We start from the raw sequence: 26,799 nt of genomic DNA on the forward strand, positions 1-26,799 counted from the left end.
CGCTGCATTTATTCCTGAATTTTAAATAAATAAATTGTGCTGTGGCACGCCGGTAGCGGCAGAAATCCAAGCGCCTATGTTGATCCGCCGGGTTAACAGGCTCTTGGACTCTGGACTGACATTTTATCGAAAATCCATACACCGTGTTCCTGTTTCCCGGACCGAGCGGGACAGGAACGATGCAGTGACACATCCGCTGCATGGGGATGTATATATGGTTAGCGGATGGCCGGCACACGGGTCACGCAGCGCATGGATCATATCCCTCCGTCTGTAAAGAGGTTAGTCATGCCCATTCAGCGCTACACCGGCTCATTTATATATGCACTGCAGAAGAAAGTACAGCCGACCGATTCGATACAGATTGCCATCGATCTGCGCAGGATTATCACAGCACCGCGCCGATTGATTATGTATGGCAGTGTTTTGACGCATCCCAAGCGGTATATATGAATATCGGCGCTGGGTCATCTTTTACGTGGAAGATAGGATAATATCGGTGACGCGCTAAATTTTTGAAAAAATCTACACTAAAGTTGAATTTATAATATTTTTGAATATTTACATTAGTCTGGATTATTCAAAAATTAAATAAAAAATCAAGGTTCTTTTCTAAAGAAGAATAAAATCAAAACAACCGAAGAATTAGAGATGCCGGTAAGGGTGATTACTTCACCAGTTATTTTAGGAAATCAAAAATAACACAATTACATTTAACGATATGCCGCTGCCGAAAATTAAAGAATAATTAATGGTGAACCTGCAATCATTGATATAATTACTAAGCATTTTTCGGGAAGTGAACGGCGGATTATGTTCTCCATAAAACGAACAGAACCGTAAAAATAATTAAACTGTTATAGAAGCCGTATTTGGAGCAGGTATTTTATAAAAAAAGAAAAACCGAAAAATTAAGATAAAAATATTCCCGAAATGACCTTTATGATAGTTTATTTTTTTGGCTTTTTATTAGTATTTAATTTTAAAGTATTTATGTAATTTATCTAATCCGTAAACGCAGAATAAGGGAATGAGCAGGGGATGACGTGCCGCATGATATCATTTTCGCGGCGAAAATTAAAATCGATGCTTTTCGTGTCAAAACTGAGCGCGCAGTATCGATTGCATCCAACTTCACTGGAATGTTACGCGCGGTCCAACCAGCTGTGTGTATATTGGGGGAAAAAGTGTTGTATGCGCTGAAAAGTTGAAGGCGATCGTGAGCGGAAGTCCCTTAGCCGGATGGCGAAGAAGGTGGAGAATGACACTATTGGCTTATAACACACTGCGGCGTATATATTCGTCATTTCGTACAAGTGCGCGCGCCGCTGCAAAGCCGGTTGCGCATCTATATAAATAAAAATTCAGCAGTCATTTGTTTATTCACTGCGGCGGTTTTCCTTCCATTCTGTCGGTTGAATTAAGAGAGATAATTTTTTTATTATTTTTAAAATAATTTGTGTTGTGGCGGATGCCGGTTCTCACGGTGTGTGACGGTGGGAAACACGTGGTTTGATTTAAATGCAACCGGTTAATTATTGACGAGGATAACAAGTGTAGATCCATTACGGCAATCACAGCACTGGCACGTGTGCGTGTTGGACGGGATCATTTGGGAGTGTGTGTGTCAGTCGCCGGGTTTCATTGGATTACTAGCATCGCTGTCACACAATGACGTTTGCTACTGTCAGGTAAAATTCTATATACTTCTGTATACAAATATTTAATTTTTTATTTTTATTTTCGGAATAACAAAACAGTTTGTAAAAATCTACGAACAATAAATCGCGAGAAAAAATAAAATAACGTCTAAGTAGGAAGGAAGGAAATAAAATTCATTTTCGAAATCAGTAAAATTCGTTTATTAATATTTTATCCCCCAGAAATTTGGGAGCACTATTTTGTCTATGGATACACATATTTTTTGTGTTGAATTTCCGTTAGAAATTGGTTGATTTTAATTTTGACATTAAAAATATTGAAAATTCTAGAAAAAACTAGATCAGAAAAAATAACTGGTAAAAAAAACGAAATTTAAAAAATTATTATTAGCAAATTAAAAAAAATTTAAAAAGTTATAATTAGCATCGCTAAAAGTTTTTGCCTTCGAGAATTCAGGACAGCTGTTTTTCCGCGGGCGAAAAATTTTCTGGAAATGAATTTTTATTAAGAATCCGCGGTATAATCATTTTTGTCACTCTCTCTTGCTAAATTTCCATAATCGATTGCCTGTTCGATTTTTGGCCATTTTTGATGTTTGAAAATGGGCAATATCTGTCCCGCGCTGTACATAACGGGCATGGGAACCAATATTGTGATCTGCACAAATATTAACCGCGTTGAAAATCAAATTAGCCGGGCCATGCTCTTACAACGGGAAATATATTTTCTTCACATATATGTCAACCGGCAAATATTTTTAACTCACTGCCGTGTATATATAAATGCCCCGCGCGCAGGAAACCGCGTTGTATGTAGTACAGTGGCTGCGCAGGGGATTATTTATTCGGGCCGCGTGATATCCGCTCATCTCGCTCTCTCTCATCGCTCTTTTCCCATCTTCACCATTTTCCTACGTTATTGAGCGTGGATTTTATTGGTGTGAAAATGGCTTTTAGCTTTTCAGGTCACGAGTGCCGGCGTTTTAGGCATTCTGTGTGTATATATAAAAAAAATGCTGTAACAGATTTTTGCGGTGTATAGCTGGACAATTAGCCGGCGCTGTACAACCGGGGAGAAATTAAACGCTGTTCGTTGGCCTGTATTCTCTAATCGGCAATGCGCGATGGAGCGGCTGACAATGTCCACTTGTTTTCCTGGTGCGGGGTTTAGATTATATTGTCGTGTATATTGATTAAGTCATCTGTCATTTTTCCGCTTAAACGCGATGCTGACTTTATGGTAATCGAACATCTTGAGGGTGATTTAGTTAGAATTAAATGCAAATAATCTATGCGTCCTGCATTTCAAGGATTTCTCGTGGTTGTTACAAATTGGATACTATTTGCTGCGTTCGAACGTAATTTAATTTATTAATAAAATCACAAAAATATTTCCGTTTAAATTTAAAAAAATTCCAAAACTTGACGCTATGTGAATCTTATTTGCGGAATTATAGTTATGTCTGCTCAATTACAAAGGTCACTTTGCGGCAAAAAACAAGGTTTCCTTACTTTATCTGGAATTTTCGCTAATTCTCAATTCTTTCGCAATTTTTCTTATAAAAATAATTGATTTTTGTGTAAAATTAAACCAAAAATTAGTTCAGTCAAAAGGTCACTTTTGCATTGAGAAAACGAAATTTTGTTTTTATACAAAATTTTTTTGAATTTTTCTGCTCGATATTTTTTGCAGTAGTAATATATTTTAAGGCAGAATTTATTTATCGGTTGAAAAGGACACTTGGCATAAAAGAAATACAATTTTTTTATCGTATAAAATCAACCCGGAATTTTTGCCGAAATTTCCTGTTTGAAAATTAGACATTTTCCCATGCAAAAAATCGTTTTAAAATTAACATTGCCGCGAGTAACCCGCGCATATTTCCGGCGGTGTTCCGTTTCGCCTCTGTGAACGGTAGATATTTGAGTAGCGGCAATTAGTCGCCGCGTGTATATCGGGCCTGACTTGCATGTATATACAACGCGGGGGTAAATATTATAAAAAGGAATACGACGGAACATGACAGACAGTTGGCGCGGTACCCCGCATAAATTAAATATAAGCGCATTATATTTGCGTACACTCATTTTTCCCGGCTCACCCGCTCATCCATCAAAAACAGCAGCAGTGTCACATGTGCAAGTTATATACATATAAATGCATGCATGCATGTCCTACTCTCGGCCGATCAAACTGAAAGCAGCTGGCCCAGCGTGGTTTTGTTTATATGGGTTTTTTTCTCTTCAACACTGATTTATCGTCGGGTGTGCTTTTTATATTATGGAGAAAGCCGCACGCTGCCACTGGCACTTCCGTTTTGGCAGCACCCGGCGATGAACACAAATTAACAGTACATTCACGAGGGAAAATGGTCCAGCGACGCCCGTGGATATTTTTCATGTCCCACACATTTGTAAGAATTTTACGGCCATTTACTGCGGAATTTATTTTTATTTCCCTTCAATATTATACAGCAAAAGTATTTACTATAATTGCAATTATGAATTATACACGCAGTTTTTAGAATTATTTCACTATATTTTTTATGCGGTATTTTTATCCAAATTCACACAAATGCGTTAACCGCAAAAATAGGGAGTAATTCCAAATTTTTTTGCCGAAATTTGATCGAAAAAATGTTTTTTATATTATTGCCTTATTTTCATCAAACAAATCTGCTTGGTTTTACAAGAGAATAATCCTGAAATTGGGAATTGCTTGTTATAATTTTTAAAAAATTTCCCAGTTAAGTCTTACTCGTTTTTAATAGCGAGGGAAATAAATAAAGTAAGGAATTATTTGTTATGATTTGGCATATGTTTATTAGCAAGAATAGTAAATAAAGAAATTACCTGTTCTACATTATTTTAATTCGATAAATAAATCCGGATTATTTTGAGCCGCGAGAATATCAAATAAAAAAGAATTATCACTTATATTTTATTTTTATTCGATAAACAAATCTGGTTTATTCAGCGGCAAGAAAATCAAAGAATATATATGGTGCTATTTATTTCAGAAATGAATATTTTTCAAGTGGCCCATATAAGCGGCATTCACGCCGGATTAAAAGTGCGAAGCGATACATGCGGTTTTTTAATCCCCGGTCTCATTACAAACCGGCCCGCTTCGTAATTATTATATACCGGTCGCTGTGTGTCCATTGAAAACCGCCGGTGCTGTTGTGAAGTGGATGTCATTGGTTACAATGGACAACAGTATTTAAAGCGACACGTGCTCATTCAGCACAACACAGTATTATTGCGCATTGAAACCCGGCGCCGGATCAATGCAGTTGTCGATGGGCAATGGATGCCGCGGCTATATTACCGTTTCACCGCTCCACTGCGTTTCCATAGAAAAAGGAAGCCGGGTTTTCCATGGCCCGAGCATCTATGCAAATCATGCGTTGTGTGCTTGTATGGTGTTTGCTAAGGATTTGCTGCATTGAATTTCCGGCGCGATTGTTGTCCGCTGGAGCCGCACGAGTGGCTGGTCATTAATAGCGCATATTATGGATTATTTACCGGCGCTCTAATTTTCCTCCGTTTCACGATCAACTAAATTATTTATAAATTTTATTTTATTTATTTTAATTTTCGGGAGTTTACAAAATAAAGAAAAATTATGTTTACAATTATTTTTTATCTTTTCAGATATTTTAAAATTAATTCCGCCATTCTAGATTATTTTATTTATATGCAGATTCTATTTTTACTTATTTAAATAATGGGCTTTTTTTAAAAGTTAAGAAAAAATATGTCTACTAATAGTTTTCATCTTTGAGCTTAATTTTACTAAAATTCACTATTTTACATACATAAATCGGAGAAAACAACAGCGCAAAAATTAAACTGAATCTTTGTCACATACTGTCGAAAGTAACGAAAACGGACGCAGAAATTGGAAAATTATTAAAGAAAATCAGGAGAATCAGTTCTGAAATTATTTGTCTATTTTACTGCCAATAATGACGGGTTGGAGCGCTGATCACGACCGACAACGCGGAGAATCTCAAGTGAATAAATACCGGGGTTGAACAAGGTTAAAACTAGCCTAATTGAACCATTCTTCCTCCGCATAATTCCCCCTCCACATTTTCATAACATGAAGGGAAGTGAGCGGCGCTAATCTAAACAGATATATTTTGCTTATGTGCTGCGGTGGTGATGAGGACGCTGCCGGTTGTCGTTCTGGGTGGATGTAGAGAGGCCCAGCTCTTGTTATGTACACTTACTTGTCTGTACGCATAATTGATAGATGACTCCGCACAACTCCGTCCCGCGTTGATTCCCCGGGGATGCTAGCCCCGGCGCAATCAGCCGCCCCGCCGCTGCGGCACCTGCTACAAAGGTCAATACTGCCCTACAGCGATATACGAAAGGTCATCCTCAAATATATTAGAACTAAAGTCATAAAAATGTGGAATACAAATATATGAGAAATATAATTAAAAATTAAATAATTATATGCTTGGTTTTAACGCGTATTGCGCAAAGAAGCACTTCTCTGTTCAAACCCGGTCTTGGCGATTCATGCGCACTGGATGTGTTCCTGTTGCACTTTGTTTGTTGACTTATTATTTAAATCTTGAACCGTGAACCGGTTGATCAGTTTTCCGCATTTTTAGTTGTACTTTGTACAAAAGGTCACCTTAATAATATTATTATTATTATGCATTGTATAATTTAATACACGTAAAAGTACAAAAATTACTTCCAATAAATCAAAAAAGAATATATTTATTAATATTTTGACAGAAAAATTATTTTTATTAATAAATTTTTGAACCGATTTCCTACTTTCAGCCTTATATTGTGCGAAAGGTCACGTTTATATTATGCAACGCATTGGCGAAAAACTATTCAATTAAACATACGTGCATATTGCATAATGAAAAAGTGGGTATTCTTGGCGGTGACCTTTAGGGTCAAACCGACGAACGGACAGACTGTATTGAAAGTGTATTATTGGCGCACACATCACATGCGGGACGCAGCGGGCGGCGGTGTAAGTGGATGACGCAATAGGCGCGAGGACGCGGCCGGGTTTTTATTGAATATATGGGATTGTGTCGATAAGGAGCTCATAAATAGGCAATGAGCTCCTTAAGTTCGCTGCTGCCGACCGTCTAGCGCAGTGCGCCGCGGGATTAGGTTGCGCCGCTAGAAATTGGAGAGGGATACCCAATCTCCAACCCGGGATTTTCTCTCTGCTGCTGATCGATGCCGGATGTCGTCACGACATATATTTTTTTTTAAAAATATACACCCGCGTCAAACGACGTGTTCGCTCTTTAACGGCACAGTTATAAAGAAGAGTAAAGTCTACAGATAATTATTCATGTCGCAATTTTCTTGTCATATAAACGAACCTTTTAATGCCAAAAATTTCAGAAAAATTAATTTCCGAGAAAGATTTTTCAAATTAATTGTAAAAATAATAAACATTGGATTAAGCTTATAAGACGTTAAATTTTATTTACAATGCTAAAAAAATTATTCGGAATTTTTTTTGCAGAACTGATTCAACCGGAAAAACTTATACATATATATTTTAAATTATAAAAAATATAAAAATAAAATGTAAGTATTTATACAAGTCTTTATATTTATATAAAAATACTGTTACCTATTTTCGATATATTTATTATTTTAATAATTCTCAACTATTCTATATTTATTTACGTATTTTTTATTATTTTTAGCTATATGAAATTATTGTTGTTGTCACACTTAATTTAACCGAAAGCACCGAAACCGGCGAACGTTAAAAAACTATTGATTGCATTTATACCGGCACTTTATATATATACATACTGTAGCTGCTTTAAAAACGGACGCTGATGAGAGTGGAGGGCGGTTATTTCTGCGCGGCAAGTGCGTTCTTTTGTGAAGCAGTCACAAGTGTAAGTGATGGATTATGGAGGGGCTTAGAAAGGGGGAGTAGAGAAAAACGGGAAGACCGGCGATCTTGTCCTTGTCTTAACGATACACAGCGTCATGCAGTATACTGGTTGATGTGTCAGTTTGTTTTTCCCATTAATGCGTCCGATCAAATCGAGAGCTGAGCCGGATAATCCGGCCGGAAAGTGTCTACAGTACAAATGTATATACTGGGTGGAAAAGGGGAAAAAACGCTACGGATCCCTTCACATGTCGTCCCAGATTGAGAACGCTGGCAGTTCTGTGAGAAAATGCCGGTGGATGTGATTGGCGTGCCGAGTGCCGCGCGATGGAGCGCATTTCCGCTGGAGATTGTTAGTGATTCGGTAAAGATAGCTAATATATGCGTGATGAAGTGTGCTTTAAAAAGATTACTTAAATGCTTCATAATAACCGCTACATTAAATTGCATTTGTCTGTCGGGAAAAACTGCGTTTAAATTTAAATAAACAGAATCGATCCTGTGTATAAGGCAGCCACCCTGGGCTGTGGCCGTCAGCAAGCAATCTGCAACGTGATTAAACGGTTTTCGTACAGTCATTATTACGGTTTCACCGAGCAATTTTTTAACGACCAAATATTTTAAAATATTCATTTCGATGAACTACGTATTTAAACAAAAATTTAAATTTGAAAACCATTGAAAAAGTTGTTTTAAAATATTGCGTTAATTTTCGAATTCCTGAAAATGATATATTTCGATACAATACCAAAAAGTGCAAAAATTAATTTAAAAATTTTAAAAAATAGAAAAATAATGGTTTTAAATATTGTTTTAATGTTCAAAAATTGTGAAAATGATTGGTTTTGCGTTGTAACGTGTATTCGATTTTTCAAGTCATCCGATTTATTATAAATCTTTAAAGGCTTATGTAGTTTCAACTATAAGACTGGTTAAAATTTCTTTAATTCTTAACATTCTGTAACAAATTTGGCTGCAATGGATGTGTTAAAAAACTCACTAGCGCTGCATGAAATGTCATTAATCAAATTGGTTAAATTTTATCCGGCAGCGTGTGTTTATTAAAACGATTGATCGTAGCATTTTAATGAGTTGATCGTTCCTCCACACCGCGCAATTGTTTTCGGTAGCGCGCATCCGGCGTCACCACCGTCATCCAATATAACGCCCGGCAGCGCGACGTGTTTCCGGTTAGCTTGCTCTCCCTTTTTTCGGTAACAGCGTTGGTTAATCAACTTTATCATGGTTGCGTATACAAATGTACAGTGTACAGCGAGGACGCTGTGGCGTCGCGGGAAGCTTGTAGCGTAATAAAACACGGCTTAACAACACATTGGTTGTTTGTTTAACAGTAATAAAAATCCAGCCGGACATGTTGATCAACGCCGACGCACACCAACACACTGCGCACCAATCGTTACACGGCACTAATATGTGAACACAAATATGGCGCGTTTATTTATTATTGCGGGGAGTTTTTTTACAACGGATTTTCTGTGAAACAGCTGTCACGTGGTATGCCGGTTGTTTCTTTAATACAACCGGATTCCAATGAGATTGATTTATTTTATAATTTTTTTCATGTTTTAAGTATGTGTTTTCATATATTCTTAATAATTTTTTTATAGTTTTGTATGTACGTATGTATACGTTTATGTGTGTGCGTACAAAATATGCTTTATATTGTGTATTTTTAGATGTATATGTCTAATATGTTTTATTTCATTTTTTTATCGTAGAAAGTATTCATCGTCAGTACAAGCGTTACGAACGTACTTCGTCAAACATTCGTCTAACGAGCTCTTTCTTGTTAATTTTTCGATATTTTAATTATTATGGTAGATGATTATATTGTTCGTGTTTTTTCGAAATTTTGAAAAACTTTTTTATACGAATATTAACGGAATATTTTTTTCAGTTTTAACGCGGAAAACTGCAAAAGCAAATATTTGCGTGCAAGTATTCTGTTATACGATACGCTGTCACTTTTTGAGTTTTAAAAACTGATCTAATTGTAAGCCGCGAAAATATCGGAGCAGAAATGTGTAGGTAAAAGCTGCACCTGTATAAAGCAGAAGTTCGAGATAGGCCAAACCGTTTCTGATAAGGACAGCGTTTTTCTGCAAGCTGTAAATGCGGCAGTGTACCGAGTGCCGGCAGATTATGGATAGATGACAGTGTCAATACGGATTACTGATAAGATGCCGCCAACGTACCAGATAATTTACGGTTTAGAATATTATGTGCTAAACGTAATGTACATTGTACACCTACGTGTAAAATGTTCAACCGGAAGCGATATGGTAAAATTTTACCAACATACAAAGTGCTATATCAGCTGTTTACGGTTTTATTAAGCAACAGTCAACAAGTTGACTACATATAAAACTTATGTAATTTCGGAAAATTATGATTGTAATTTTCTATACGTTTCTATACGTCACAATTTATATACGGACATTTTTTTAATAATATTGCAGTAATATTAATTGTTAGATCCGTATATACAGATTATTCGTTATTATAAATTATTTACGGTCATTTTGTTATTTACCTTTTTACGTTAGGAACGCTTATATGACTGATAAGGTTTTATGAAATCTTTTGTTTGTGATTGGTTTTCTGGTAAATCTGGGTTACCTGCGCAATGAACTGCAGGCGAGTCATCCAGTTATCGATGTACTTGTGCAGATATATAAATAACCGTGTCAATAATGGCATCTACAGTGGGCGCATTAAATATGATTTATTAATGGAGTAATCTGCTGGCAAGCTGATGACCTTAGTGATACTGTAAGTCTTATTTGCGCCTACTAATCATGGTTAAAACTGCAACTGCATTCGCAGATCTGGTTATTGTACGGCGTTTCTCGGGGCGGTCGCCTTAGCGCTTGCCGAGTGTAGCTGTTACTCGCTGCGGATATTGCGATGGCCTGTATAAAAATTGTATAAATACAAAAAAATAGGCGCATGTACGTTTATGAAAAATATTTTGTTAAATTAAGTATTTTAATTAATTTAGTTAACCTTCATTCAATTATTTTAATGTACAGAAAAAATAAGGCGGCTTTGTGTATGACGCTGCGCTCTTTTTATCAAAATTACATAAACGTACAACATAAGAAAATGTGTACGTACAAAAAATATGTACTGATTTAAATATTTTATATCCATTCATGATAAATATATTTAGATTGAAATTCATTCATATTAATTTAAAGATTTTAATGTACAGGAAAAAATACTGACATTTTGTGTACAGTTCGCTGCTGCTTTTGGGCAACTGTTTGGATCAAAATCCACAGATGCAGTATTGAATTTGGGCACATATCACATGCTGCGCGATCGGTCAAGAGTATATATAGCGTGCTGGATGTGATAATCCGGCGGGTGCAACGAGTGCCTCGCGTGCTGCTGCATGCCTATTAGCGACCATCACCGGTTTTGCTTTTATTGATCATTTTCCAATGAAAATGCACTGTAAACCGCCCGGCACGCGTTAATTACACCTTGCTGAGTGTACGTATTGCGTCCCTCCATTTTACTACCTTTAGCTACTGGCGATGACCTTTTTTCTTTGCTTGAAGAAACGATCCTTCTTGCATATATACAAATCCACGCCAAAAATTAAAAAAAAAAAACAGCATAAGAGAAATTTTTTGGAAATTTCCGTAAATTTTATTAACAAAATTAATTATTGGTGAATTTATAAAAATGTAATTAAATATCGGAATTTTCTGGAAACAGCTCTAGCGGAAATGCCGGTTAGCAATTAATCCGCTTATTCCGTACGTAGAATCGTATAATCTGTTTACATAGAAGACACATCTATTAAGTAATAACCACCGCGAATGAATGAATAAATGAATGAACGAATGAATGAATGGAAGTCATGATGAGCGGCACCTGGCGGTGCCCTGCTCCCTCTACCGCATCCGGAAGTGCCAGTGGCCGGGGAGAGGCGGACACATGGCCGGCATGTCTCGTGCGCCCCGGCATAGAATACGCTGCTCATCACTCGGCCAAAGATTACCGCACTATATATTAATAACCGGCGCTGCCATATACATGTGCATACACAGCGCCCCGATTTCCATATTTCCTATTCCTTATCAACAGAGCAACCGACAGAGAGAGCGAGAGAGGAGAGATATGTAGCAGCAGTTAGATTGGTCCACATATATACGTACAAGCTCGTCCCGTAATTTATAACGCATTAGTACAGCGACAAATACAAATTCAACGGGTCGGGTTACGTTAAACTCCATACTACGGCGCGCCACGCCACACTATTTACGCTCTACATGGCCGATTCATGCGCAATAGCCATTTAAATTATATACCGTTAATATAAATTAAAATATATATCGTGTACATATAATATTATAATACATGTGCATATAATACATGTGCATACGAGCGTATAAAGTGTAATATATATTATAATTTACATACCTTGTACATATATATGCGGACCAATCTAAAAAAGTAACTTTTTTTCCTTTATAATTACACTAAAAATTGAGAGAAGTATTTGTCATTGTGGTAGACGTAGTGTAGTGGCAATCGTTCAAAGCGCTAAATGCGCTAAACTTAGCGCAAAATGCTTGCTAACTGTACCTCTACGTTAGAAATTACGGGACAAGCTTGTACACGCATATGTAGTGCATATATACAGTGCGATATATGCAGTGCGTAATCGCCCAGCTGAAAGGATGCATATGCCGGTTATCGGCGTCTCTAAACACAGCGCGCTGCAACTGCTTCCGCTGCTGCAACACAGTGTACAAGCACAAACAACCGCCCCGGCCCGCTGCCGAACCGAACGACGTCGCCAGCACCCATCGATCGATAGAGGAAAAGTTGCGCGTTTATTGCTGTGCTGGCGTTCTTTTCTTTTTCGCCTCTGTAGCAGCTAATCTGCCTGTGTGTGTTGTGTATACTCTATACGCGGGGTTTCTGCTCAAGTCCTGATTTCGCCTGGCACGATTTATATATACGGACTGCTATTTAGGAAATCAGTTCCGCGCTCCCACACATTTTGACACCAATATTCTTGGCTTAGACTGGGTTGTGCTCATTAGAATATTTTCAAATTAAGTGCTGGGGATAGTACCTCATATATACGCTAAAAAGCGGTTGGAGGGCATTTTTGGTGGGATATTCAAAAACGGTAAGCGAATATTTTTCTTAGATTTCTTGGGTTACATACGTAGAATTCCCGTTAATTAATAGCACTTAACGGGAAACAGGAAAATTCGCCACCGGAAGTACGGTAGCTGTCTTTTTCAATAAAACCATAAAGCGTCTGGATTTCTTAGGTTTCTTAGATTTCTTAGAATTACCCGCAAATGCGTTATTTCAAAGAAAGCATAACGCTCGATTATTGAGAATAACTTCGAAAATTTTGCACCGGAAATGCGGTAACCAATTTTCAGGAAATTCGAATGGGCGTCCTGATTTCTTAGGTTTCTTAGGTTTCTTAGAAATTCAGCGAATGCATTACAGGTAAAAATAAACCAGGGATTAATGAAAAAAAATAGAGAAAATTCGTTGCCGAAAATATGATACCTGTTCCGGGATGAATTTTATTCGTGGCGCTTTAATTTCCTAGATTTCTTAGGCTTCTTAGATTTTCCCTGTCCCGGTTGATTTCCGGTAGAGAAAACTTCCGTCGAAGGAGTTTTCCCTTATCAGCTGTATGTCGCATATAACACATTTCCCATCCGACGGCTTTCGCGTTTTCATGGCGTGATAAAAACCATTTGTGTGGCTCGTCAAGTGGACTCTGCAGTTTGTACCACGCTATTACGTCTGATCCACCGCTGTATATATTACAGCGGCGTTAAATGATTTTTGCGGTAGATGCGGTTATGAGAAACAACAGGCCGCTAAATGATGTCACACATGTGACAGGTTATTAAAAAAAACAACGGTACAAGGTGCTTCTCAAGTGGAACATGTGTAACTATGTTCATCGTGTTCACCTGATGAGCAAATAACCGGCTCCTTCAATGTCGCGGTGGACAACAGCGATCTGCTTACTTAAGACGCTGCCGGTTAAATAGACACGGTAGCCGTCCGTCATGATAGCCCCGCACTTAAACCGGCATCGTATATATACGTTTTCGGAAACGATTAGACGGGGTTAAAAAAAGCAGGGAATACGCGGGTGGCGATCGATAGTGATGGCTGGGGAAAAACGGGATTTAACATCTTTTCGATGAACATCTTATATTGCTTCTCGTGACCGTCTGCCAATAGTGATCGATTAAAATACATATGAGACTTTTATAAGAAAAATGATTTAAGCTATCGCTTTAAATATTTACCTGAAAAAAATAATTTTTTTATTTTTCTTTAAATTAACAAAACGCTACTTTAACAACTGAAAAATGTTTTATTTGTTTCTGAAATTCATTTCACGTAAAAATGCACTTAAAGTAGGAAGCATATAGCGATTTGAATACCTAAGAACGAAATAGAGGTTTTGTTGCTCTGAAATTTTTAAAAATGCTGATTTTGTTACACTCACAACCGGTCAATTTTATTCTTCATTTTTGTTATTTACTGCATATAAAAATTTATTTTTCTGTAAGTCTTCTACAGTTTTTATATATTAAAGCAGTGTCACAGGGATGTAATGTTTTTTCGAAATTTTGCTGAAGAATAGATGCATTTAGGTAAATTGCTATCGATTATTTTTAGCGCCCTGCTCCGCGTGATCAAGTGATAAATGCACTTTACGCGTAATTATTGTTTTTCTTGGGCCTTGCGTAATCCGCGTCACCTTACAATTATCCGGCGCGCGCTGTGGCCGCGGTGCGGAAACATGTGGCCGGGAGCGAGTTTTGCGCGCTGTCTTTACACGGTTAATCCGATATCGCATTTCTCTTAATTCTCTCTCGGCCGCAGCGATGCATGCATCCATGTAACCGCCACTGACTGTGCGCGCGCAAATGACGCGGCTTTGTTATGCTGAGTAGTTGTGCTGGGATAATTTTGCAGTCAGGTGTGAAACGACCTAGCAGGTGGTTTGTCAGTCAAAAGAATACCGTCTTCCGCTGATTAACTTTTCATGCATCGTAATCACTTGATAATCGGCCGTTTAACTGTGAAAATCGGAAAAACAATTTCCGGTAATTTTGTAAAAAAGTCGCCGTTGTGATTAATGCATTCTATTACCGCTTCGTAAGGTTTAATAAATTACATGAATTTAACAAGAATTAAAATCATCATTAATGGAGAAATAAAATATTAATTCCGCAGAAGTTTTAATTTTTGCATGATCTACTTAATTTTTGTAGAATTAAATTCGCAGTTATTTTCGATGTTTTTTCGGAAGTCTTCAGCTGTGCCGAAAATTCGATATTATTCATAAATCAAAAGATGCGTTCATTTGGCAATTTAAAATCACCATTAAGGAAAAAAATGAAAATAAGAATTCAGTAGGATTTTTAATTTTTATGGAATAAAACTAATTTTTATGGAATTAAATGGATCGATTATTTTTAATATATTGCGGATGTCGTTAGCTGTGCCGAAAATGCGATATTAATCATGGAATGGAAAGATGTGCTCGTTGGGCAATTTTCGGTGGTGCCCGCAGATCTCGTTTGTGGTTTGAGCGATGGGTCATTTGCCGGTCATCCGGGCCCATCCATAAAAGAAGATTAATTTCCTTTTAACCGCTTCCTCAGCGCCCTGTTCTTAGCACACACAGACTGACCAGAAGCTGCGAAGCGTCCTCCCGTGCAGATATATCTATATGTAATTTCCCGACAGACATGAAAAACATGTTTTGCCGGCATGTTGGCATGCCGGACATGTATCGCGATGGCCGGTCTAATCCGGGACTGAACAGCCAAATTAAGATAGTTGGTCCATGTTCCGGCTGACGAACGGGACACGAGCTAATCTCGTGTGAATTATGGATGACAAGCAATTAAAAATAGGAAACAAATTAACAATATTATAAATAATTCAGGGAAACGCCCACAGAAACATTAAAATATATAAAAGGATTATCTGGAATTAGAAATTAATAATTGTCATTATTGAAAAAAAAAACATTTAAATGCACAATGTTAAAACTCCTTATTTTTATATTGTCACGTCTTTTACTTCCCTCATGTACTTACTGATTCTGTATATGACAACATCATATCATCGGGTAATATAAAGTCATAAGTACAACATATCGTTGCTATGCTACAGACACACTGACACCTTCCCCAAGTGGGGAACCCACTTCACAAACACAAACAAAAACTGAAAGAACTCATTGCTCATGTATTAACAGCTTAGGAGCTATTCCAGCGTTCGCCCTAGCTGTACGACGTGGTTCCACCGGTTCCGGTTTGGTCTTCTTGGGCTTCGTAGCCTGTGGCTTATTCACTGTGGCAGGCTTGGTTTCTACGGGCTGCGGTTGGGAAACCTTCACCGCATCGGGTTGAGCTTTCGGCTGATCAGGTTCCGTTTTTACAGTCTCTGCATCGTTTGCAGTAGACGCTGGCAAGGCTTCACTGGTCACTTCCGGAAGGTCATTGTCAATGGTAGGCGGTGGTGCTTCCGCGTTGGCTGATGGTGGAATTTCCGCTTCTACCATTTCGTGCATTTCCAGCCAACTTCGTGGCCGCATCTGATTGGCATGTCGGCGCCATATCAGATCGCCAACCTTCACGTCCCACACCTTCGTACCATAACGTCTGACTAACTTTCCGCTTATCCAATCAACTGTGCGGTTCAACCGGTAGTCGCGCACCAGCACCAGCTGACCACTGTGGAACTCCTTCGGTTTCGTCCGCTTATCGAAATTCTTCTGGTATCGCTCGCGGTTGCGCTCTGTCGTGGTTGCCATGACGGGAATCAAAAGGTCCAACGTCGATCGGAGCTTCCGTCCGATAAACAATTCGGCCGGCGACTGCCCGGTCGTTGCATGTGGCGCGCTTCGATAACGCCACAGGAACTGGCGTAACGCATCCGGCAGTGCATGACCGTCGGCCATCAACTTCGCAAGTCCGTCTTTAACGGTTTGCACATACCGCTCGGCCTGGCCGTTTGACTGCGGGTGACCTGGAGGCGTCCGGGTGTGCCGTATGCCATACTTGCTGCAGAACTCCGTAAACTGCTGCGAAGTGAATGGTGTGCCGTTGTCCGACACAACTTCATTGCACACACCGTATCGGCTGAACATCGTGAGCAGCGCCTCCATCACTCCTTCCGTCGTTGCGTGCTTCATTTGCACCACTTCCGGCCATTTGGACATTGCGTCCACAACCACAAGCAACATCGTGCCCCGATATGGACCGGCAAAGTCCATGTGGACACGCTTCCAGGAGCATCGGGCACCGGCCACTGCGCTAGCGGAACTTTCGCTGTCTCACCCGCGCGCTCGGTGCATATTCGGCAGTCCTTGGCGACCTGCTCGATCTCCCTGTCCATCGATGGCCACCAACAGTAGCCCCGCGCTTCACCTTTCATTTTCCCGGCGCCCATGTGGGCTGCGTGTAGATGCTTCAGTATCCTGGGACGATACTTCTCGGGAATAACCGTGCGCGATCCCCAGCACACGCAGCCATTCAGCACGCTCAGCTCGTGCTGTACCTTCTTATACGGCCGAAGCCGATCGCTTACGGAGTCCGGCCAGCCGCGACTGATGCACTGGCGTACTTCCTGGAGCTCCGCATCGGCAGTCGTTTCCCTTGCGATGTCTTCCACTGACACGGGTATGTTTTCGGCACTTTCCACATGCAGCGCGCTCACTACGTTATCCATTCCCAGGTTTGGGTATTTCTCCAGCTGCGTGGAGTGGAGCGGCAGTCGGCTGAGACCATCTGCTTGACCAAACTCCTCGGTGCGGCGGTACTCTATGGAAAAGCTGTATCCCATGAGCAACAACGCCCACCGCTGAAGACGATTGGCCGTGACCACTGGGACACCTTTCCGCTTGCCGAAGACGCTCAATAACGGCTTGTGATCCGTTAACAGCGTAAACTCCCTGCCGGCCACGTACTGGTGGAATTTCTTACAGCCGTAGACGAGCGCGAGTGCCTCTTTTTCAATTTGCCCGTAATTCTTTTCCGCCGCTGACAGACTCTTAGACGCGTGCGCGATCGGCCTTTCTGTTCCGTCGGGAAAACGGTGACACAGAACCGCTCCCAAACCATACTGCGACGCATCCGCTGCCAGCACCAGCGGCATTGCGGGATTAAAGTGCACCAGGAACGTTGCGTGGACGATTTCTTCCTTGAGTGCCTGAAACTGCTTCGCACACTCAGTCGTCCATTCCCATGGTGCGCCGGACTTTAATAGGCGGTGAAACTGACTGCACTTTGCGGACAGGTTCGGTACGAACTTGGCGTAGTGATTTACCATGCCCAGGTAAGCACGTAACTCACTGACGTTGGTGGGCATTTTCATGTCCACCAGTGCCTTCACACGATCCTGGGATATGTGTCGCCCGTGTCGGTCCACCACAAAACCCAGATACTCGACCGATTCCTGCATGAATCTGCACTTCGACAGTTTCACGCGAAGTCCGTACTTCTCCAGCCGTTCTAACACCGCTTCCAAGTTTCGCTGGTGTTCCTCGTCGGTCTTGCCCGTGACGATAATGTCGTCAATGTACACTGCCACGCCCTCGCAGCCTTGCAGTATGCGCTCAATGATCTGTTGGAATATGCTTGGTCCGCTTGCGACTCCAAACGGCAAACGGTTGTACCTGAACAGACCCTTATGCGTGTTGATGACAACAAGCTGCTTACTTTCGTCGTCCAGCTCTATTTGCGCATACGCTTCTGCCAGATCCAGGCTGCTGAACTTGTCGCCCCCGTTTAACTTGGCAAATAGTTCATCGGGAGTGGGCAGCGGATAGGTTTGCACGTCGAGCGAGTCATTCAATCCAGTGCTTAGGTCAGCGCACGTGCGGATGTCTCCGGCTCGCTTCTGCGTTCCAACAATGGGTGCAGCCCAGTCCGCATGTTCCACAGGCGTGAGTATCCCTCTTTCCACCAAGCGGTCCAAATCTTTCTCCACTGCGTCCCGATAGGCGAACGGGACCGTTCGTGGCTTACAAAAGACCGGCTTCGCGCTTTCCTTTAGGTAGAGGTGAGCCTTAAACTCCTTGCAGTGCCCAAGTTCCTCGCGAAATACGCTGCTGTGGCGATCCAGGATGCTCTGGACAGTTGCGCGGGCGGTGACCTTTGACACCGAAAACACCTGCAGCTCTTTGAGACTTAAATGACTCAAATCTAGCGCTTTGATCCAGTCACGCCCCAGCACATCACCTCCACGGGCTACGACGACGACAGGCAGTGACTTCCTTGTCCGACCATATACCACCGGCATCGTTGCACTTCCGATCACCTGGATCGGATGGCCCGTGAAACTTCGTAGTGGTGTGGCATAAGGCGTCAGCTTCGGCGAGCCGATCTGTCTCCACGTGCTCGCCGTGATGATCGTCACACCCGATCCCGTATCCAACAGCATGGATACGCGGGCATCATTCAAGGTGATCGGTACCCGAATCGATCCACCCACTTCTTCACCGATAGCCAGGACGTCGAAGTCTTCCTGCACTGTCCACGTCCGACGGCCACCGCCGCCTCTGTCGCCCTTTGGCGGAGGCTTGCACGCCTTTGCGACGTGACCTTTCTTGCCGCACTTTCTGCACGTCGCTTCCTTCGCCCAGCAATCGGCCTTCACATGCCCTTTCCCGCCACACGCGTAGCATGCGCCGCTGCTGCCAGCCATCTTGCCACTGTTGCCGTCACCACGCCCAGGTCGAGTACCACCGTTACGTCCTTCGGATGTGGCCCCGAACGTCCCTTCTGGCCGCCGTCGATCCTCGCCACTTCAGTAGTAGTGGCTGTCCGCTTCAGCTGCGCCAGCTCATACTGCTCTGCGATATCCAGCGCTTTCGCCAGAATATCGATTTCCTTGGTTCGCAAATGGCGCTGCGTCGCTTCATTTTGGACTCCGTTTAGGAAGGCCGCACGCATGTTCCCCTCCAACGCGTCCGCCGGAAAAGAACACAACACAGCCTTCCTCCGCAGCTTATTGGCAAAATCCAAAAGGGTTTCACCAACTTCCTGCTTCAGGAGGAAAAAGTTCGCCCATTCTGTTGACTGCAGTGTCTTCTTTACGTATGCATGCTCGAGATGGGCAATGACTTCATCCAGCTTTAGCTCTGCGGGATCTTGTGGCAGACACATGGCAAACAACATCTCATGTGCTTCCACTCCTAGTGAGTCCAATAGCAGCCGCTTTTGATCGTCCTCCGCGGTGAGTTCCTGTATTTTGACATAATTGTTATAACGGGAACGCCATGCTTTCCACACCATGGAGCCAGGCTCGAACTTGAGCAGCGTCGGGGATTCCTTTGCTTTTGCCATAGTAGACGGTCCGGACGTGGTCAACACGTTCGTGGTATAATCAATACCAATATCGTCCAGAGACATTCGTTGAATACCACAAAAATGGCCTTCACGCCAAGTTTTGTCACGTCTTTTACTTCCCTCATGTACTTACTGATTCTGTATATGACAACATCATATCATCGGGTAATATAAAGTCATAAGTACAACATATCGTTGCTATGCTACAGACACACTGACATATATATACAAGTATATATTACGCGTATATATACATACAAGTATATTTTTATATATACAAGTTTTTTATATACACAAATGATTTATTTAACATTTTCATTTTTTTACATATTATTTTCAGTGGTGTATATTTTTACTTAGATTAATATATCCAATTCTTTGAAGCACAAAAAAATTTATTTTAAAAAAATTATAAATATTACTGTATTTTCACAAGTTTAAGGAACATGGTGGGGGCGTGGCCAGCGCAGCCGGACCGTCGGTCGGCTTTGATCTCAAAGGGACCGACAACTCGTGTGCGCGGCCCGGCCCCTGGAGCGTTCCTTAAACTTGTGAAAATACAGTAATAGTAGAATTAAAATGGAAGCGCTGGGAAATGTCGAACACTTTTGCCATGCGCGTTTAACGGCGGTTTTCCAGCTGGCTGCATAAAAAATTAATCCAATTTGTACGGGCACATTTTAGCGGCACTCCCTAATTTCTGCGTATTTTACAGTCCCCAAGGCGCTCTCCTCCGACCCTGCTCGCCCTCCTCCCCCAGCAACCGCAACCGGCAGCTGCACTTCCACGTCAGCACCCAGACGACAAGCGGCGCGGGTGTCGTCGTGGTGCCCACGGCCAGCACCAGCCATTCCCACTCGCATCCCCTCATCTCCATCCTCCCCACCTCGGTGACCCTCCAGTCCATTCCGCGTTCTCACAGCGGCCAGTACTACGCGCCGTCGGCCGCCATCCTTCTGCACCCGGATCCGCGACAGAACCCCCCACCCTCCATCCTCATCCTCCCGGGATCGGCGCGCAGTCGTATCCGGGAACACCAGAGCGCGCTCAATAGCGCCAAATCCACAGCGGAAGCCGGACAGGTAAATAGCGGCGCTATTGGTGGCCAGTGGTTTCTTAGGTTTCTTGGGTTTCTTATATTTCCGAGCTGCCATTAAATTCTGAATCTATATACAGCAATAGTCAACAAGGACCTTCACTGACTCGCCGTTTGTTAGGTTTCTTACATTTTCGAGGTGCCATTAAATGATGAATTTATGCTAAAGTCACTTCCGGCCTTCACTGACTCGCCGTGTCTTAGATTTCTAGGGTTTCTTAAATTTTGCCGGGATTAATTAAGAATTTATGTAAAGGTCACCGGGGACCTTCTCTGATTCGCGGTTTCTTAGGTTTCTTGGTTTTCTTAGATTATCGGTTCCATTAAATTTATGTAAAGATCAAGAATCACATCCGGGTACCAGTGGTCGTCTACTGGATTTCTTAAATTTTCAGGAAAGTATGTGTAAATTGCTAGCTTTATACAAAGATCAGCGATGACTTCCGGTGATCAGGGGTTTCCCAAGTTTTTACGTTTGCGAAGTCGTTGATAGAACGTTGTATGTAAAGGTCACTGAGGACTTCCCTTGACCAGCTCTTTCTTAATTTAGTCAGGTTTCTAATGCTACTGGTGTCGTTAAAATATGCACATTTGTGTAAAGGTCACCAAGGAGTCACCTCCGCGCAGCGCACGCAGTAACGGGAAAATGGCGGCGGCCGTAGCCAGTCCGGGATCGTCGACGCATACGCCGCAGCACCACTCAGCCGGCTACTACAGTCAGACGCTGTCGCATCAGACGCACTTCCACTACAGCGACCGCGCGGCGTCACCCACGGTGCAAGTGACCACCGCTAACGGTGTCGGTCAGCACTTTACGCCGCCGCGGCTCATCCCGCAGACGGTCACCAGCGGACAGAACGTGATCCAGATACGCACGGTCCAGAAACCCATTGAAGCGTACGTACACACCATCCCACCAAAAAACATACTCACTATTACTTATTAGCTAATTTACTTTTTATTACCGCACATATGCAGTAAATTCTCAATCAAAGTTCATAGTACGAGAATTATTATTTATGGAAATTAATATTTACATTATTTATTACTTATAATGGTAACTGTTATTGTTTACATTATTTACTAATTCTCGGATTAATATTAAGAAAATCGATTTGTTGTCGTTCTTTAATTTCATTTATCGGCGACCCGGAAGTGAACTTTTCAATAAATAAAATTGCCAATTTCGAGCTTTCTGCGTCACTAATATAAGCCGGTTTTCAAACGAAGTCGATTACAAGTGCCTCTTGAGACTTAGTTACATAACTCCAGGGTTGAATTGCCAGTAAAGTGTTCCACAACCGGAAATTCTTAACATTCCACAATGATTTGCAGTTTATTGGTGGACGGCGACAACCCCTTCAAACCGGAAGGCAAACTGTACAAGGAGGCCGAAGACGAGATCCAGCAGTACATTCGCCCGCTGTCCGCCGCGCCCAGTCCCTTGCCCAACGAACCCGAACCCCATCTGGACCCCGTGGAGCTGGACAAGGAGTTCCCGCTCCTGGTCCACCACCACCACGCCCACCCACACCACCACGACAACCAGCACGTCATCCAGCCGCAGACCAGCACCTCCGGCTCCAGCACCAAGGAGGACCGCTCCAAGTCCACCTCCTCGACCTCCTCGGCCGGTCCGCCGGGTCCCGAGGTCCCCGCCACGCCGGACAGCGACACCGGGAAGGAGAACGTGGCGCCGGTGGTCACGCCGCCGCCGACGGTGGTGCGGGACGTGGTGGACCAGCGCCCCACCGAGGGGAAGACCATCGTCCGGGACGTCGAACCCGCGCATCCCCGGGAGGTGGAACGGGAACGCGGGGAACCCTCCAGCAACGGGAAGGGCTCCAAGAAGGACGCCAAGAAGGAGAAGAAGAAGAGAAAGCCGGTGGGATGCGGCGGGGATAAAAGCTGCTCCATTATGTAGTGCCGGATACTTCCCATATAAACATGCATCATTATATATACATGCAAATTGAAGTTTCTTTGATAGACGTTTTAGTTTGACAGCCATTTTAGATTTAATTATTCTTTACAATTTTTTGTTTTGTTATTTGCGTGCCGTGCGACAATAGTTTTTTGACATATAATAGTGTGATGTGCGAAGATGTTAGTTTAACTGGCACCGGCTTTTTGTGGAGACATTGGACTAGTCAGTTGTTGATTTGGCGGGTTCTCGTACCGGTTTTCACGTTTTTAATTTTTATGCACGGCGGCTACGGTTTGCACATTCTACTGCACGGTTATTTTTTTCTATGGTAGAGTTCCTGTGTCTTCTGTTCAGTATCTAATCCGATGCAATGCGCGCTTTTGTACTTCTACTGTTATTACCATATGTAGTCATTCGGGACTAGCTGCAGTCACTGTGCCAAGTACGAGTACCTCAACAAAACGATTTATTTAATATTTATGACTCCAGTTCTCTGTAATGCGCAAAAGTCGCGGTTTTATATAAAAAAGGAATTCATTTAGGATTGTATCTGTATGCATGCTGGTCCATACGGACATACCAAACATCCAAGTACTAACCGGGCCCGACGTAGGTTATCTTCCGAGATCGAACGGGATCGGGAGTTTTCTACGTGGTATGGTCGTAGACGATTGCTCAGATATTTATGGCGCCGGTTGTGATATCAAGTCAACCCGGCACAATTATTAACGTCATTTAATTGTATACATTGGCGTGAATATAATTGACAAACATAAATAAAATAAGTTTAGTTAGCTAAACAGGCCAAAAAGCCGTCTAGTTAAAAAGGCAAAAAGTCTACAACACCCGCTGTTCCCAAGCGGTCACCCATCCAAGTACTAACTGGGCCCAACGTAGGTTATCTTCCGAGATCGAACGAGATCGGGAGTTTTCTACGTGGTATGGTCGTAGACGAATGCTAAGGTTTTTACGAGTATAAATATAACGCCGGTTGTGATGTCGAGTCTAATCAGCAGCATTTGAAAATCATTTATTTTAATTTTGTGCCTGTTGCTGTAATGGGTTCGTTGTTAATTGAGTACTTCAGTAGAACTCTTAAAAATCTGACATCAACACTATCTCAGCCAGTGTTGCTTTCATACTCACACTTCTATTCACATTAATATACTCGTAATATTGCAGATTTTTTGGAATTTATTTTGGTAATTTACCATAATAAAACCAATGCACGCTGAATGGTACGCACCACCGAGGAAAAGACAAAAATTCTGCAATATGCAGCAACTGTACACTGATACATTTCCGTATCCCGAAAACTTCTAACCGTAAGGTCCAGAACAGCATTGACGTGCAAGTATTACTGAATTAAAGCAAAATGAATTAACCCCGCATAATCACACCGAATGCTATTTATCTGTACATCACACATTAGCGTCGTTGGTGTCCCATACAATTACGTCATAACCACGCTGATGTTTTCGTCGGGTGATGCTGCTTCTTCGTCGTTCGGACGCTCCCCACGATCCATATGCGGCATCACGGCGTCCATTGCGTGACCGATGGTCTCCCGGATAGACTGGATGGGATGATCCCAGAAGCTCTCCTCCGATGTTGTGGAGGCGCGGCGTAAATCGTCCCGCTCGTTGATATTAACTCGTGCATCCCGGTCCATTGTGATTCTACGTTAAACCATCTTATAAGCAACGAATAAAAGTATAATTATTACGCCTCGTTTAATTTTACGTATATAGCTAGATTTTTGTGTATATTACGGCATTCAGTTCTCAAACTGTCTTATACATTTAGGTACTTACGATTTCTTTTCAACCGATATTCCAAGGTAATAAGAACTGTTCCAAGTTCGAATAAAGGCTATTTGCAAGTTGAGACTGTAGCTTATTGCACTGTAGTTAAAGTTAAACAAATTTCAAACGTTTGTGAAATGAGACTAGTTACGGAGAACGCACTGCCAAAGAATATTATTCCCGGAGTCAGCAACACACAAACGAGTATACGTCTTGTGATGCATCAAAACATTCTGGAAAGTTCCCACGCGGCGCAGTACCGACCGAAAACGTCATTCTGGTCGTACTTTGCCGGCTGCCGCGGTGCAATATATGCAATCGATACCTATTACTTCAGCTGGTTCCAGGAAGAGAGTTTCGCGCAAACGCGGTAAGTACGCGTACCGTGTTTACATTGATTTGTAAATTTAGCCGCTCATATGATTTCAATGTCACGTCAAGAACGCCACCTGTGTAGATAAGCAATAAAGTGCAGCCAGCGGATAGCGGTGTCTAGCTCTGATGCAGTCGTGTGGTTATGATAATGTGATGCAATGCTATATACGCCGTCGGTGCATGTGCCCGATAATTGTTTTACTTAAACTAAAACGTTTATAATTTCGTCGGGAATTCGTTATATTAGCAAGATCGCCTGTGTTACACTATACAGCATCAGATATTAAGAATATCTTAATAAAAATACAGCATTCTGCAAATACATCTCTAAAGTGCAACGAAGTGCGAAGAGTACCGATTATTTTGATACAAGTACTAATGCATTTAAGCAAAAAAGCAACAACTTCAACAAAATTTTTAAAAAACATAATACTGATAATTATTATTCACCAGTGCACATACGAATATTAAATTTGATCAGACCGCATGATTGTGCAACTTGTGCGCCAATCATGATGTGCCATATCAAAAACAAACTCACGGTACCGTTGCAAAATCCAGCGGCATTATTTATCAAGAAGGGGAAAAAGTGGTGTTGGTACCGGCTTGGTTGGGTATCCCAACCGGCGTTATAAATATCTAAGCATTCGTCTACGACCATACCACGTAGAAAACTCCCGATCCCGTTCGATCTCGGAAGATAACCTACGTCGGGCCCGGTTAGTACTTGGATGGGTGACCGCTTGGGAACACCGGGTGTTGTAGACTTTTTGCCTTTTAAATAGACGGCTTTTTGGTTTAATAGCAAACTATATTTATTTTATTTATATTTTGTTAATTATTCACCCAAATGTATTTAATTAAAATGGCTTTTTATTAATTGTGCCGGGTTGATTCGGCATCAGAAGCGGCATTACAAATATCTATGCATTTGTCTACGACCATACCACGTAGAAAACTCCCGATCCCGTTCGATCTCGGAAGATAACCTACGTCGGGCCCGGTTAGTACTTGGATGGGTGACCGCTTGGGAACACCGGGTGTTGTAGACTTTTTGCCTTTTAAATAGACGGCTTTTTGGTTTAATAGCAAACTATATTTATTTTATTTATATTTTGTTAATTATTCACACAAATGTGTTTAATTAAAATGGCTTTTTATTAATTGTGCCGGGCTGATTCGGCATCAGAACCGGCATTACAAATATCTATGCATTTGTCTACGACCATACCACGTAGAAAACTCCCGATCCCGTTCGATCCCGGAAGATAACCTCCATCGGGCCCGATTAGTACTTGGATGGGTGACCGCTTGGGAACACCGGGTGTTGCAGACTTTTTGCCTTTTTAACTACTCAGTAGAGTTCTTTGCTCTCAGGTAGATGCGGAATTTTACTCATAATTGTTTTGCGGAAGTTGTAGGTTCGAAACTCAGAAATCTTGCCAACTGTGAAGTGGAAAATTAGTCATTTAACCCAATGTGATCGTGTCGTTCATTAACGCTGCAACCGCAAATATACTGAACCAGGATGTTTGACGTTGGCGAATGATGCTGCTCATCATTCAATATTAAATCGATCTGCCGCAAACCGATTATTATAACTAAGTACAGACTATATAATACTTGTGC

At 41.8% G+C, this 26,799-nt stretch overlaps 2 protein-coding genes, 1 long non-coding RNA gene, 3 other non-coding genes and 1 pseudogene across 6 annotated transcripts; 4 read left to right on the forward strand and 3 right to left on the reverse strand.

The window, feature by feature from the left end:
• The first annotated feature begins 1,396 nt into the window (after window positions 1–1,396).
• Window positions 1,397–23,478, forward strand: LOC129583020 (uncharacterized). Its single transcript, XM_055474707.1, has 4 exons — window positions 1,397–1,691; window positions 20,683–21,049; window positions 21,665–21,960; window positions 22,399–23,478. Exons 1-4 carry the CDS (start codon window positions 1,672–1,674, stop codon window positions 22,985–22,987), a joined length of 1,272 nt encoding a protein of 423 aa, XP_055330682.1. The 5' UTR covers window positions 1,397–1,671; the 3' UTR covers window positions 22,988–23,478.
• Window positions 15,693–16,820, reverse strand: LOC129583021 (uncharacterized protein K02A2.6-like). Its single transcript, XM_055474708.1, has one exon. It carries the CDS (start codon window positions 16,808–16,810, stop codon window positions 15,851–15,853), a length of 960 nt encoding a protein of 319 aa, XP_055330683.1. The 5' UTR covers window positions 16,811–16,820; the 3' UTR covers window positions 15,693–15,850.
• A 346-nt stretch (window positions 23,479–23,824) lies between the features above and the next one.
• On the reverse strand, window positions 23,825–23,943 carry LOC129583174 (5S ribosomal RNA). The gene has a single exon (XR_008689758.1). It is a non-coding gene; the product is annotated as a 5S ribosomal RNA (ribosomal RNA).
• A 223-nt stretch (window positions 23,944–24,166) lies between these two features.
• Window positions 24,167–25,193, reverse strand: LOC129583076 (uncharacterized). Its single transcript, XR_008689719.1, has 2 exons — window positions 24,805–25,193; window positions 24,167–24,669 (listed from the first exon to the last, which is right to left on the reverse strand). It is a non-coding gene; the product is annotated as an uncharacterized LOC129583076 (long non-coding RNA).
• Window positions 25,194–25,819: 626 nt separating this feature from the next.
• On the forward strand, window positions 25,820–25,938 carry LOC129583153 (5S ribosomal RNA). The gene has a single exon (XR_008689738.1). It is a non-coding gene; the product is annotated as a 5S ribosomal RNA (ribosomal RNA).
• Window positions 25,939–26,103: 165 nt separating this feature from the next.
• On the forward strand, window positions 26,104–26,222 carry LOC129583154 (5S ribosomal RNA). The gene has a single exon (XR_008689739.1). It is a non-coding gene; the product is annotated as a 5S ribosomal RNA (ribosomal RNA).
• Window positions 26,223–26,387: 165 nt separating this feature from the next.
• On the forward strand, window positions 26,388–26,506 carry LOC129583182 (5S ribosomal RNA; annotated as a pseudogene).
• The last annotated feature ends 293 nt before the right edge of the window (window positions 26,507–26,799 follow it).

Source organism: Paramacrobiotus metropolitanus, unplaced genomic scaffold (assembly GCF_019649055.1).
Source record: "Paramacrobiotus metropolitanus isolate TYO unplaced genomic scaffold, Prichtersi_v1.0 Parri_scaffold0000009, whole genome shotgun sequence".
Taxonomy (NCBI): domain Eukaryota; kingdom Metazoa; phylum Tardigrada; class Eutardigrada; order Parachela; family Macrobiotidae; genus Paramacrobiotus; species Paramacrobiotus metropolitanus.